The sequence below is a fragment of the Hoplias malabaricus genome, chromosome 7 (assembly GCF_029633855.1).
Source record: "Hoplias malabaricus isolate fHopMal1 chromosome 7, fHopMal1.hap1, whole genome shotgun sequence".
NCBI lineage: Eukaryota > Metazoa > Chordata > Actinopteri > Characiformes > Erythrinidae > Hoplias > Hoplias malabaricus.
Window position 1 is genome coordinate 17,135,787 of NC_089806.1, and position 14,798 is coordinate 17,150,584.

At 40.5% G+C, this 14,798-nt stretch overlaps 2 protein-coding genes across 4 annotated transcripts in view; one reads left to right on the forward strand and one right to left on the reverse strand.

Moving 5' to 3' along the window:
• The window catches only part of pak5 (p21 protein (Cdc42/Rac)-activated kinase 5), an 83,017-nt gene extending 77,322 nt beyond the window's left edge, over positions 1–5,695 (forward strand). For all 3 annotated transcript variants that reach the window (XM_066677032.1, XM_066677031.1, XM_066677033.1), the window contains 4 exons: positions 1,697–1,823; positions 3,151–3,276; positions 3,577–3,711; positions 4,056–5,695. In XM_066677032.1, the coding sequence (XP_066533129.1) occupies positions 1,697–1,823; positions 3,151–3,276; positions 3,577–3,711; positions 4,056–4,211 (544 nt within the window). In that variant the 3' untranslated portion in view covers positions 4,212–5,695. The remainder of the gene's footprint in view (positions 1–1,696; positions 1,824–3,150; positions 3,277–3,576; positions 3,712–4,055) is intronic.
• Positions 5,696–7,090: 1,395 nt separating this feature from the next.
• On the reverse strand, positions 7,091–14,203 carry lamp5 (lysosomal associated membrane protein family member 5). The gene is made up of 6 exons (XM_066677732.1): positions 13,809–14,203; positions 12,647–12,828; positions 12,215–12,346; positions 11,998–12,115; positions 10,492–10,680; positions 7,091–7,734 (listed from the first exon to the last, which is right to left on the reverse strand). Exons 1-6 carry the CDS (start codon positions 13,837–13,839, stop codon positions 7,559–7,561), a joined length of 828 nt encoding a protein of 275 aa, XP_066533829.1. The 5' UTR covers positions 13,840–14,203; the 3' UTR covers positions 7,091–7,558.
• Positions 14,204–14,798: the final 595 nt, after the last annotated feature.

The following is a 14,798-nucleotide window of genomic DNA, read 5'->3' on the forward strand; positions in this document are numbered from 1 at the left end:
ATCACAAAGCTTAGGCAAAGTTTAAAGAACATCTGATGTTTTTAGATTATGATGAAAATGATTAAAATGAAAACAAAGCACGCAGAAACAACCTACTGTTCTTACAGGAACAATGCAGTAAGTCATTTCTTATGGCTGGTCTTTTTCTTTGTGCACATTTGTGGAGCTAATGAACAAGTCTTGTCCTTTCTGCAGTAGATTTGCCTGCGGTCTTATCCACACATCCTCTGTCCAAGCAGAAAGTTTAATTATGGCACACACAGCAGCTCTGTGGCCATTAAAGCCCTCATCAGTGAGAGGAGCAGGTTTTGCTGGAGTGTGGAGGCATCCACAAACAAATGCTTCCACAATGAGTTCCTCTTCAGTACAGCAGTAGGCCCTCAGGCCTGAGAGAGAGAGAGAGAGAGAGAGAGAACAGTTGGAGAAAGGAGGCAGGAAGAGGTAGAGAAACAGTGAGAAAGATATAAAAAGATGGACAGAGAGAAATAGAGGAAAACATAAAAAGGCAAAGATCTAGCAAAAGAGAGGGACAGCCTGAATGAAAGAGAGAAAAGAAAACGAGGAAGAGATGGAAAGAGCAAATGAAAGAAAGAGTGACAAAGAAAAAAAGATGTAAAAAGGGAATGGAATAGAGTGAGAGGAAATGGTTGAGAGAGAGAGAGAGCTGTGTGGACAGCTGGTGATCATGTTGATGCTCTACACACTGTTCTGCTCAGTGAGACGTGCTGTATCTTCTGCCTGAACAAACACAGCCAGCTATTGTTCTTCTGCTATTGTTCTACTGCTGTACACGCTGTGGTAATGATAAGGTTGGTGTAATGCATTGATTAGTGAATGTGTGGGTGGAGGGAGTGATTTAACCTTTTAAACTCCATGGACGCAGGGTTTTGTTATATATGCGGATGCAAAAGTTTGGACATGTCTAGGTTAATTATATGTTTTATTGATGTTCTGAGTGAAAGAAAGTTAACACGTCCTTTGCAGGAAACCAAATTATGGCATTTTTCTGCAAACTGTAGTGCACACTTTCTGCTTATTTGTCTAAGTTTAATCAAGATCCTCATATGAAAGCAGGTTCGCTCTGGTCTTCTGGTTTGTACCTCCAGGCAGTCATTAACACTCAGAAATCCTCTGTATTTTGAGCAGAAGAAGACCTATGGACTCTAAACAAAAATCTGTAGTAACTTTTCAGAATCTCAGTTAAAGTCATTGGTAAACATTGACAAATATCATATACTGTGCACAGAAACGTGAACTGTTCTTTTAAAGGTGAGACTTTCCCTGTAAACATAGATCATCATGGACTTTCTCATTCATTTTTTAACCAGAGACCAGTTGCATTCTTTGTAATGCCTCTGGAAATGATTTGTCGCTCTGAAAATAAACCGTATGTACAGACATCTTTCCTTTAGAAGATGTGCCCTAATTTCAGCTTGTTTTTCAATGAAACATGTCATTTGATCAGGGTTAACCCAACCTTTTGCATATACTTATATATACTTTACCAGGAGATAATGTGGGATAAGACTAGATATTAACAATCGAAAAGTAAAGTTTAAAGCTTTTTAATTATGCCTGAATGATGTGTTTCTGAATCAGGATGTTTTTACTTTGTGTGAAATAGTTGTCCATGCATTTCTCCCATATGGCATCTAATCCTGTGTTGTTTATTTATTCATTGATTTTTTTCTGGCAGGATGAATGAAGAACAGATTGCCACAGTATGTCTCTCTGTGTTAAAAGCTTTGTCATACCTCCACACGCAAGGAGTCATCCACAGAGACATAAAGAGTGACTCTATCCTTCTCACCAGTGATGGCAGGGTGAGTGTAGAGACACAGATGTAATCTTGAGTTAGTGCAAACAAAGGATGACAGGATGTTATTATATGGTTTTAAATAAAGTATGAAACAGCGTTCGTTTTGGAGTAGATCTTGGAAATGATTGGGACTTCAAGAAAAGCCACCAGCTGCAGCTAAAAAAGATTAAGAACAATTACAGAGGGCTGGTAAACAACCAGTGCACTGTCAGGACGAAAGGGTACAGCACAGGTACATTATTGTCCCCTGAGGTACAAACAGTGTAAATGTACCTTTAGAGTTAGAACAAGGTCTTTAAGGCCTGACTGTGACCCTTAAATGAGTTTTAAATGAGGTACAATAAATTCACATTCACTGGATGATGAGACCTTTGTGTTGTTTCATGAAAAGGTGAATAGAATAAAAATAAAAAAGTATAAAAAGATCAAAATAATAACATTTAAGAATTGAATCCTTTATAAAGAATTTATTTTCACAAAGGTAGAATTTGTATAGTACCATGTTCACTCTTTTTCATAGCATTTTTACATGTGACTCTGTTGTTTTACTGATGAATTTAGTCTTGTACACACTGCAGATGTGAGATTGCCTGGACACAGTCTACACTGTGTGTGTGTGTGTGTGTACATTACAAGGACAAAAGTGAACCCTTACAAGTAACAGAGATATGACTGAACTAAACTGTCATTGTCTGCCCACTGTGTGTTTCCCGCAGTGTGAGTTACAGACAAGAGAGGAAAAGTAATCAAGACTAATTACCAAGTTTGGGAATGATGAATAATTAAATCTTGTGACCCAACTCCTAATTAGGAGAAATGACATAATGAATTACAGAGAGATTATGTGCTAATAAGCAGTGAATTGTGCCCTACATGTGACCTCATCACCACACACTATCCTGTACATTTCTGAAAGGATTTTTAAAATGGTGTCTTCTTGGAGTTAAATTAGTTTAGATCCGTGGTTCCAAAGCTTTTTCTGCAGTACCCTCTTTTGTAGAAGAGAGTATTCTTGAGCCCCCCACTCCCACACATACATAAATATCTTTTTCTTTCAGACACTGGAATTCATTTTAAAGACTGTAATTCACACAAAACTGCGACTTCTGACTAAACAAATCAAAATAATGTGACAAATCACCTTTTCACTAGGTTTATTACAAGTGACATGCATTCTGTATCCTACTCATTTGCCCCCAACCCAAACCACCTCCTCACCACCACCCCTTTTATGGATCCTTGAACAATAAAACCCCCTCCCTTTAAGGATCCTTGAACAATAAATCATGTTCTTTGTAGTTAAACTTGTCCCTCTCTCTTTGTTTCTTTAGATAAAGCTTTCTGACTTTGGCTTCTGTGCCCAAGTCTCAAAAGAAGTTCCAAAGAGAAAGTCGTTGGTTGGCACACCGTACTGGATGGCACCTGAGGTCATCTCTAGATTGCCATATGGCACTGAGGTAAGTAGTGCTAGGTCTCCACCCCCCACTCACATTTTAGGCACATCGTGTAATGTAATATACGTTTATGCTACATTTTGGTTTCTGATGTCAGATCTAACATTGTTTTAATCATATCACACATATAACTACTGTAGCTTTTGAAGTCTTGCCTAAGATTCCTTATAGCTAAAGTATGGAGTTCTTGTCTAAGCAGGAAATCCAACCTAGCCTCCCATTTTTAGGGCAGTGGTATTATTCTCTATGCTAAACAATCCACATCACTGCTAAAGACAATCCCAAACACACGTGGTTTTCCAGGTGGATATCTGGTCTTTGGGGATCATGGTGATTGAAATGGTGGATGGGGAACCGCCCTACTTCAATGAGCCTCCACTGCAGGCCATGAGGAGAATACGAGACAACCTCCCCCCTCGGCTAAAAGAATCGCACAAGGTGAGGAGTGGTCAGAGGACTGTGGCGCTTTAAAAAAATTAATTCAGAAAAAGCCTCCTGTTCACAACTTCCTTTTTTAGATAAATGTAGCTCATCAGCAAAGAAAGGTCTGGTTTCTCTTTAAGTCCACTGTTTAATTTGCACTGAAGCTGATGTAGCTAACAAACTTGTACATGGCTGCCATTTTATCTACACTTCTTTAAAGTTCAGAACAAAGCTGAAAAGATGTAGCCATTTGAAGAAACAACCAACATCTCATCTGCTAATGGAAAGACCTGCTGTTCTGGAGAGATTATTTCAGTGCAGTCTTTGACCAAACCTCAATTGCTCTTATTGTTATTCAGGTATCGTCGGTGCTCCGGGCATTTTTGGACCTGATGTTGGTGAGGGAACCTTCCCAACGCGCCACAGCACAAGAGCTCCTCCAGCACCCGTTCCTCAAACTCTCAGGCCCTCCTTCCTGCATCGTTCCTCTGATGAGGCACTACAGACACCGTTGAGCTCCAGATTCACCCTCAACAACATACTGATACCGAGATACCCCGTCATATGTAACTTGTGGATAAAAGACACTGACACCTGTAACCGTATGTAGTTTAGAAGAAACAAAAGCAAATGAGAGAATCTATTAATACAAATCAATAAATAATAAAGAGTAACACAGCGAGGAGGGTATATTAAGGCCTCTAGTAGAGCCGCTGGTGTTATTAGACAGCTAGTGAAACTCTGTGGGGGTGATGTGTCTGGTGCAGTATTTTTCTCTCTGTGTCCTGACTCCACTCTAGAGTTGTGCTGTAGTAGCCGCAGACTAGAGCGTAGGGCATTGAGAAGCAGCGGTCGGTCAGTCAGGCTGAGGACCTGACAGGCTACGGTGATGGATGGCCACTGGCCCCAGCTGGACGCACACTAGAGATGGTGTTTTCAGGAGAGATAACAGCCCGTAAGAGAGGGGAGAGCAGGGAAAGGGAGGGGCCAAGCGCCAGATTTTTACTCTCGATAGAGGACGCCAGGCTGTTACACTACTGAGGGACAAACGTCTTTTGTTATTTTTTTTTCATTTCCACTTTCTCGTTCTTCTCACACTAACAATGAAGATGTATTTTAGAGGAATTTTTCTGTACAGTTTTGATAATCGGCAGTATTTTGTTGTGATGTAAACCATTGTGATATGGGGCAGTATTCAATAGAAAAGAAAAGCGTTTCTGCAAAAGATCTTTCCTACTGTTTATAATCCATTTTTTGACTAAGAAATTAAAATATTCCTCACTAAACAAAACACCCTTAAGCTGTTGGAGATACATGAATATATTTATTTAATCCTACATTTGTAGACAGAACTTCCAGTCTGTGTGGAGCAAGAGAGAGTTGTTGCTAGAAATTTTGTACTCTGTTTTAAATTATTATGTATTTTTTTTAACTGAAGGTTTATTTTTCATTAGTGTGGCCTTTTGATTTTTTTTTTTTCTTCTCATTTTAAAAGAAACAAACCAACAAAAAGAGCGATGTTGGCTGTATCATCCAAGCAGGCTGTATCAAACGAGCAATAATCCGACTGCTATTTATTATCACAATATTAAATGCTTGTTCACTGGTGATCACACAGGTTTTTTGTGATGGAGGAAAGACATGTATAAGACGTCTTTCATTTTTTAAAGCACTGACACATGGCTACTACCTTTAAAGAATTCACGCTGATTCAAAAGCACTCACCCTAAATTCCTAGCAATATTGACGTTTTTTGGACAAGATACACACTTTGGTTTGAGTCCTGATCTCCCTGTATGTGGCACCACAGCCTCTGGTCCTGGTTTTTCCCATTAGTCACTGTGATCTGTAAATACCAACATCAGCGTGAGCTTCTGGTGGACCCTGCTGAACTGTGGGGCTCCAGTGAGTAAAGCTAACTGTAGTGTCGCTTGTACAGTGATCTTGCATGTGTGTCATCAGTAAAACTGGTTTCAATAAAAAAGGGGAAACACAAATGGCGGTGGCTGTCTTCTCAGCGCCATGTGGAGCATGTTATTTAATTTGTGTGGCATTCTAGCGTGTAAACCTCTTATGTGCACCCAGCTCTCGGGTTAAGAATAGCTCCGTCATTTGCACCATGTCAATTACAAAAATAATAAGAATGTGTGCTTTGCAGGTGCACTGCACATGACTCACGTTCTGACATTAGCATTTTTATAAAAGGTGGAAATGAAGGCTAACTGTGCTCCGTTAGCCAATGATTCATTCAGTTCAGTCTGTTTATCATTCATTTCATAATCTGTGTAAATATAAACACACATGTGTGTATAATACTGTATTTTGACTGGGAATGCAGTTACAATTCTGTGAAAAATCAAAAAAAAAAGTATATTATTTTCAGTCAAAACTGCAGATTTTTCATGATTTTATCAGATATTATTGAAGTGATTAAATAAGCATTGCACTTGCATAAGATAAACAATATCAAAGTAAATGGGAGGGAAAACAAGGCTGAAAAAATGCCTGGTAACAACCATGAACAAACAGCACTTTCAGACAAAGAGGAGAAAATCAAGATCTACCCTTGTTGCAGACCTGGGGAAAAACAGATTGTGAGAAGACTATGGGTCTGAAAGGATGCATTGCTGCCAATAATACATTTCTGAGAAAAAGAAGCTAACTGATTACAGAACAATGAATTGTTGAAAATCACCAGGCAAAGCAGAAAAAGCAGTCCGCTCCAAATATATAGTTTGCCATGTAAAAACATTTACATTATTTTTAGTTGCCAAGGCGTCTGTGTAATGGAGGGTTTGTGAATTTCAAAAGCTCCATTTGGTCAAAGCTGGAGTGAATATAAATATGCATTTGATTGTAAATGGCAATAATACAGTGCTGCTGAAGGCATGATAAGAATGATAGTGTCATAGTTCATGGTGCCAACACCAGCATTAAGCCACTTAAGCTCACTTTTCCAATACTAGTTTGGAGTGGGAGAATCAGATCAATATTCCATCTCCCCAGCTTCAGAAACACAGCACAATGTCTGAACATTAATCATGCCTCTCATCATCTGCTATTGATTGTCATTTTGTTTCCCACAGTTTACTCTGTATGATGCACTCAGGATATATTTAATACAGACTTTCTAGTTGTTTTGCTGTCAGTCAGTGAGCATTGACCATTTGTTTATTCACTGAGGGTCTTTTTCTAGAATGAGACAAATGTATAAACCAAAGCAACTGAAGAATTAAATTAAAATATTATAAAAATAATATTAATATATAATAGTGTAAAGTGATTAAAACAAAAAAATAACACAGAAGATGTTTTAATATTGAAACTATGGATTTACATTAATTAACAGAATTAAAGACCAGTCTTAGAAGACACAAACTAGAGAGATGGACACACAAAATAATTTATTAAATAGACTTTTGCACACAAAATATTGCATGGCTCAGCTCTCCCTTGCATTAGCCATATGGCATGGTAAATCTTAAAATAGCTTATGTTTATAGGCTCTGTATCTTTACAATAGAAGTGTGAGATCTTTAGTTTGGCACAGTTCACACAGACTGACATTGGTATGGCACACAATATGAGATATATTTCTATATTCGAATATAACACTGATATTATTTTCTTTATTTATTTTTTAAACATATTTTTAAATTCCGGATGTGCGAAAAGGTAAATAAATCCACAAACCGAAAAAAGAAATGAACCCAGGTGTGAGACTCAGGGGTCAGGACATGGGGCAGTAGTTGTAAAAGCTGGGGAAGCTTGTAATTTACTGGACAGTAGGATGCAGTGTGTGGAGGTTACTGCTTCTTTCCCCTTATGGCAGACTGGACCACGGTGCATAGAGAAAGTCTGTTTACATGTTCTTGTAGAGGGAGCGGTCCCGGGGCAGCTGGGGCTGGCTGGCGGTCAGTTTAAGGTGGAAGTGGTAGATGGTAATGGTGATGACAATGACAAGACCCAGAATCAGACCCAGAACCAGAGGTAGAGTTTCTTCCAGACGCTCCCGCTGGTCCGTGATACACTTATACGCTGCAATTCAATTAGGAAAGGGCGTTAATTCACTCACATTCTAAAAGGTTTGTGCTAAATTGACACATCAGGTAATATTTTTAATAAATATAAATATTGCATTTGTAGGATTCATGACATGAGCCTCAGTGTTGAATAAAATAGATTTAAAACACTACGTTATGAACAGTTATGTCACGGCTTGTAAGGGTATAACAACACTGCAGCGAGGGCTTTCAAATAGTGATAAATATTAGTTCCCTTTAAAACACACTTATGAAACATCACTGGAAATAAAGCAAATTTCAGAGCAAAAGTCTAATGAATGGCTTAATGTTAGTGTTAGAAAAGCTTGCTTCTAATAACAGAAGTGGATTACTTTTAAATATAATGATGCTGCTTATGGTTCATTGAGAGACGAACCATATTTAAACCACATTTTGTTCAAAAAGAACCATTTTTACTAATAACTTTCAAATTGATAAACTACCTTTATATCAAGTGAAGTGTTTGAAACCTTTATAAGGTTCTTTAACTCAAACATCTGTTTAACAAACAAGGTCCGTTAGGAGTGGTCTATGGCATCGCTCAAAGAACCTTTTGTAGCACCTTTATTATTAAGAGTGTACTTTAAGACCAGAGTATTCAGAGACATCGAGAGTTAAACAGTGCAAAAGAAAATGTACAGTACAACATATAGCTGAGTAAATATTACTGTCTGTTTTCTGATGAAAATATATAGTTTCTGTTCTTGCTCCAGCTGCTACTGCTCCCAACTTTTGGTGCATAGTGTAAAATATAAAATGAAATAATCCTTCTGCCCTTTGGCAAATGTTCTCTCTCTCTCTCTCTCTCTCTCTCTCTCTCTCTCTCTCTCTCTCTCTCTCTCTCTCTCGTGTGTGTGTGTCTCCATATGGCTGCATTTGGGGCCATTTCTGTTTCAGGGCCTTTTCTATCATCTGTCACATCTTCATCCTCCAGTGCAGTTTACTAACCCTCCCTACCGCACTCCACCATTTGAAGCCAGTTCCAGAACATTCTCCCACTGTAAGACCCCTTGAAGAGCTGCAGTAAGAGGATTACCTTCACAACGGCTCCAGCGGCACTCAGAGGATTACAGCACCGCCGATGTAAACAATTAGACATCTAATTGAAAGGGCTCATTGAGCTCCATATTAATAACGCATGTACATGTCTCAGTGTGAGAGGTGTCACCCTCACACACTACTGGCCTGATGCTGGAATATCAGGGGAGGAGACATCAATTAACTTCATTACACACAACAGCCTGCCCATGCTCAACATGCACCATCAGCACTCTGGGATTTCCCATACACTGAAAGGTGAGGTATCAGGGTGAAATTCTCTACCCTCGTCTCAGTAGGCGGGGTGGGAACCGGCTGTAAATCACACAGCTTTAAAGGGGACGACGCTGACGGCCTCATTAACAGGAAAAGACTTCTACACCAATAAATTCATAATGACCCCTCACTGCTTCCCTGCTCCTCACATTCTGCTAATCTCCACTGGCCACTGCTCTGTGAGGTGGAAGAAGGTGGTTTTATGGCACTATCACTGTTCTCCTAGTCCCACAGAGACAGCATGCAGAGTGAGGACTATTTCAGAAATGTTATACTAATACTAACCTGAAAACAGTATTAAAAGATTAGCTGCAATTAGCGGATATGGTCATTTACCAACAACAAGACAAACAGAAGCATTTCCCATTTTTAAAGGGGAAGTCGACAGATGGACTATAAGCAGTTCAGACCTGCTCCCACTGATGCTGATACACTGTCGGGTATCAGCATCAGTGTAACTGTGGTGGTAGCTTCAGCTACATATTCGTATCTTTAATTAGGGAACGTAATTGCACTTTATTCCAATATAATTGTAGATTTTAAATTTTCATTCTCCATTTTATTTATTTTTGTATTTATTGTACACCATTCTATATTAGAGAACAGAATGTAATGTACCTTTAGGGAACACAACTGGACTTTAAAGCCACTGTTGTACCTTTAAAGGTACATTACATTTTCTGTACATTTTGTAAAAATAATGTACTTTCAATGTACCTTTTTTTTGAGAGAGAGAGTGTGGGAGCCAAAATGTGCAGAGAATATAAAAGCTTCTAAAAGCTCCCACACAGAAGTTATTGATTGCAAAGGTTATGAAAACGCTTCTCAATTCATGAGACATCTAATTATGTTAGGGATAAGATATGGTTTTGGCGTAGAGGTTTATAAAATCTCTATTTCAGAGAGGTACATTTGGACATGTTCGATATTACAATGTCAGCTTTGTCGTTACGAATGTTACATGAACAAGTAAAAGACTTGCAGTTGTGGGTATGAAATAAAATAGTTATTGCAACCTCTGACTCCTATCAGCCGCACTGTAAGGAAATCAGAGTCTAGAAGGTTCTCCGCAATGCACCACTTCAATTCAGACCGCTCTGAATGACTGAGTTGATTCTTCTGTGAGTGAACAATCTAAAAGAGCTATTTATTCTACATGCACTTAAAGAAAGTTAATGCATTAAATTTACTTTATACAAATGTACACACTTCTACACTAATAAATTAAATGACATCAATATCATTATTCATAAACATTCAGTATAAAATATATTTTGAAATTGATATATATGCTGTATTAGTAGAGTACATATCAACATGCTGAGTGGTGTGTGCATGCTTGAGAGAACTGCAGTGATGGCAGTTAATGGCGGTGGGTGGAGGGGGGTGGTGTCAGGGGTACAGCTAGGTTTCTTACGTTCACTGAACACGAAGTCGCTCTTGATGTCAAACGGCTGGATCTGGATTTCGGACATGTAGACGGTGATGCCCTTCTGGTGGTCAGTAGAGATGAGAGTGAGGGTCTGCTGAGCTGTGCACACATACGAGCGGCCCCCCGGAGTCACCAGAGCCGAGAGGCGATGAGTACTGGCTGTGTGTTTCCCCGCTGCACAGGTATATTACACACACACACACTTACTTAAGTGGAATTACATTAATCTCCTATTAATTCCATGCACTGAAGTGAGGAATGACAGAGAATGTATTTTAAAACAGAGAAATAAAAACAGACAGAAGGAAAACACCATGTAACATGTCCCAGAGCGAACATTCTTAAAACTATCAGCGTAAAAAGGGATGACAAAGATGTGAAAGCTATAAAGAATATGTGAAGGTAAAGTATGTGCTGAGTCTGCAGGTGTGTGTCTGAGGAGAATGGAGAATGAACAGGAGATCTGTAGAGGAGCTTCTTCACCTCTTTTAAAAAGACCACTGCAGATCAAAGTGTTGAAATGTGTCCACAAGAAAAGATCGCTGTGATAAACCGAGTACAAAATGCCTCAGCCATAAGTCTTCAGACGTCCCTCTGCGCAGTGATAGTTGCTGAGGTGTAAACCACTGCAGAGCAGCACATGCTGAAGAACAAAGGACTAGAGGATAAGGAGAAACTACCAGGATGGAATACATCCAAACAGAATAATAATAATAATAATAATAATAATAATAATAATAATAATAATAATTGTTGAACAGCTTTTAAGCTGGAACACTGCAGCTCCTCTAAGATCTTATGTTAATTCTCACCATTTGTTCACAGACAAAAACAGCACCGATCTCGCAGAGTCAGCAAAAAAATGCAATTATTTTTAGTATTAGCATTTTTATTAAAATATTATTAGCTATAATAATAATAATAATAATAATAATAATGATGATAATAGGCTTTGCATTATATGGGTATTCTGCTGCAGTGTGCTGCAGTATTTGAGATCAAGTACTGCACAGATCACACAGTCAGCAGAATTCAGTGCTTTTTTCTACACAAAATATATATAATAATAATAATAATAATAATAATAATAATAATAATAATAAATGGTATTGCTGTACTCAGTTGTGTACTGCAGCTCCTCAATTAGAACCTAAGAGAGTTTCTTCATGCAGAGTCAGCAGAACTCAGCCCGCGTCAATTGTTGTGATGGTTTAATTAATAGCAATATCTTTAATATCTTTAAAAATAATATTAACATTATTGTTTTAGTGAAATAGTTCTGTTGGCAGATGTAAAAAGGATTTTAGGGGTTCTGTTCTGGAGTCAGTGCTTGCTTCTGTACAGAAGTGTAAACACACAGCTTTCCCTGGTTCAGGGGTTTCTTCTCTGTGGTGGGAGACCAGGTCCTGTTACTACTCCAGCTGTGTTTACATGCATTCCATGTCACTGATTGAACATAAACATAGCGTATATAGTGAGAAGAGTACACACGGTTGTAGGCGTTGATGAAGTGGGACGTTTCTGAGGTGTCGTACACCAGCTGCACTTTATTCATCTTCCACACTTCAGTTTCCTTCGCTTTCCCATCACTGCCCATAGTGCGCTTCTCCTACACACACACACACACACACACACAAATGAGTAAAGGCAGAGGTAGAACGTGTGTGTGTGTGTGTGTGTTTTTGTTGTGTAATGTGTGTGTGTATACCTTGATGAAGAACAGGCGGAGTGTGTAGGCGCCGTTCGTCCAGGAGATGTGAAGCTCGGCCTCGGAGCTGCCGCACTGGCCCTCAATGCGCGCGCCGCGGGGGAGCGCGAGGGAAGCCTGCTCCGTGATGAGCTGCGCGCGCACACAGACACATGTCACGACACAACACGGAGTTTAACGGCGCAGTACAACCGAGTATCAGAGCGAATGCGCCTGACTCTGTAGCCGTTTGAACACCCTGATTCCCTGAACTTATTCATAAAAGGCGCCATAAACTCAACAAATATAAGAGCAGCCGTGGAATAAACTCTGCAGAAACGTGCTGTGGGGTACGGCATCCGACCAGTGCCCAAACTTTTGCATACGACTGTGAAGGATACTGGGTTCTGATCACTGTTTACACACTGAGAGAGAAAGAAGGCTCAAACTCACGTCTATGCCGTTGAGCGCGAGCACGTCGAAGGGGATGAGAAACCTAACGGCGAACTCGGCCATCAGGCACGTGGTCCCATTCTCGCGCACCACGAAAATATCTCTTTCCGGATTCGGAGAGAGTCCAGACAGATTCTCCACCTCCTGCTCGGCCAGCAGCGCCGGACACAACAGCGCACAGCCTACACACAGTTGTACATTTACTACAAACTACGTACACATTGATCAAACATTTGCTACACAGTTCCCAGTAAACAATGAACGTCCCTGGACGTTCAAAATAGGTCTAAAAGTAGTCTGACTGTCAAGGACATATTTTAAACATCAATGGACGTCCAAAATCCATCTTAATAATTAGTTAAGTGGTGACCAATCGATAACGTCAGTGGACGTCCAAAACGCGTTTTATACAATTTATTTCGGAACCAATTAATAACGTCAATGGACGTCCAAAATACGTCTAATAGTCGTCTTTTCAATGTCTGTGTTTGGACGTTTTTTCAACTTTCATTTTCAACCCTAAGAGAAAGTTGATTAGACGGCAGTCATTACGTTATTTCAACGTTGAATCAACGGCTAATTGTTTACTGGGTTACCCTCAGCTTTACACAATTCACTCCTCTGTCCAACAGCTCACATCCCACTTTATACACCTAATTTACTTTTTCTTTTCCATTCTTCCTCTACATTCTTTCTTTCAGTCTCTCTCTCACCATCCTGTGTTTTTTATGTTCTTCTCTTCCTTCCTTATTTCACTGGTTAGAGCACACTCCCTTTACTCCCATTTTCGTTCTTCAACGAGCCTTTCATCCTCTGATTGTTCGGTTTTATTCTTTAGTTCCCTTCCTCATTCATTTCTTCGTGTCTCTCTTCATCGTTCCTCCCCGCTTTAATCCTCTCACTTGCGTTCTTTCTACCCCTCCTATATTTTTCGTTCTCTTTCTTTCCTTCCTTCGCTTTATTCATTCTCTCTGTCACGACGCATGCTGCTGCTCTAATGAAGTGTTCAGCTCTTCGTCTACTGGACTGTGTTCATGCTGCAGGTCACTTATTGTACATGTGCTACTCCATGTATTAAAAGACCTGTATGACCTACTGTACATACAGTATGTGCTGAAGAGAAACTGTGAGTCTGTACTGTAAGTGCTCGTGCTCTACTCACCCAGCACACAGAGGGTCACCGCGCTGTCCATGGCGCTCTCTCTCTCTTTCTTTCTTTCTCTCTCTCTCACTACTTCTCTCTCCTCCTCTCACACACGCGCACTCACTCACTCGCGGGTGTGTGGAGTGGCTGTGCGCGTGCTGACGGCGCCGGCGCTGTGCTGCGCGCTAAAGCGAGTCACGCGCCGATCATCGCGGACGCAGCAGGTGCAGGTGAGGCAACATCCGGGTACCCCGCTCCGCGCGCTCAAACTCCTCCACAGCTCTGGGGAGGGTGCAGGGGGAAGGCAGAAAAAAAAAGGTGCGCGTGACTCCGACGGAGTGTCACAAGAGCATCTTCAGGTTCAGTTGCCCCGTAGCGCGCGCGCGATAAGAGTCCCGCACTGCCGCTGAGCTCATAGCTGCACTCTAAACGACACACACACACACACACACACCTCCTCCTCCTGTGAGGCTGCAGCTGTGTGTTCTCCTTCGTTGCAGCAGCGCTTTAACGTGTGAACTCAGCCGTGCGAGGACGAAGTTGTGTCCTTAATCTCTCTCTCTCTCACTCACACACACACACACACACACAGAAAGCTCTAATAACGCACTCCCCTGAGTGTTGAAAAGCTATTTTCACACTTCTCTGCTTATGTAGAGAGTACAAAGCATGTGGTCACTCAGATGTCCACCCTGTGTAATGACAGATCAGCCTGAAATAAAATGGTTGAAACAACCAACAGTAAACAGCCTCTTAGCTGAGCTGCGTGTTTTTACTCGGGTCTTCCCCAGCATAGAGTCACTGTCAGGCCCCACCCACAAGCTCTGACTCCTTCACCCCTCATTGCCCCCCTTATTTCTTCTGATGTTTTCTGAAGATCAGACTTACACTCAGAGCTGGAGAGTGTAGCCTGAACCCATACTCAGTGTGGCACACACAGGAGTACAAAGATTTAGAAGTAAGCACGTCAATAAGTACTTACTGAGTACCCTGCAGAACTGTAAAGGT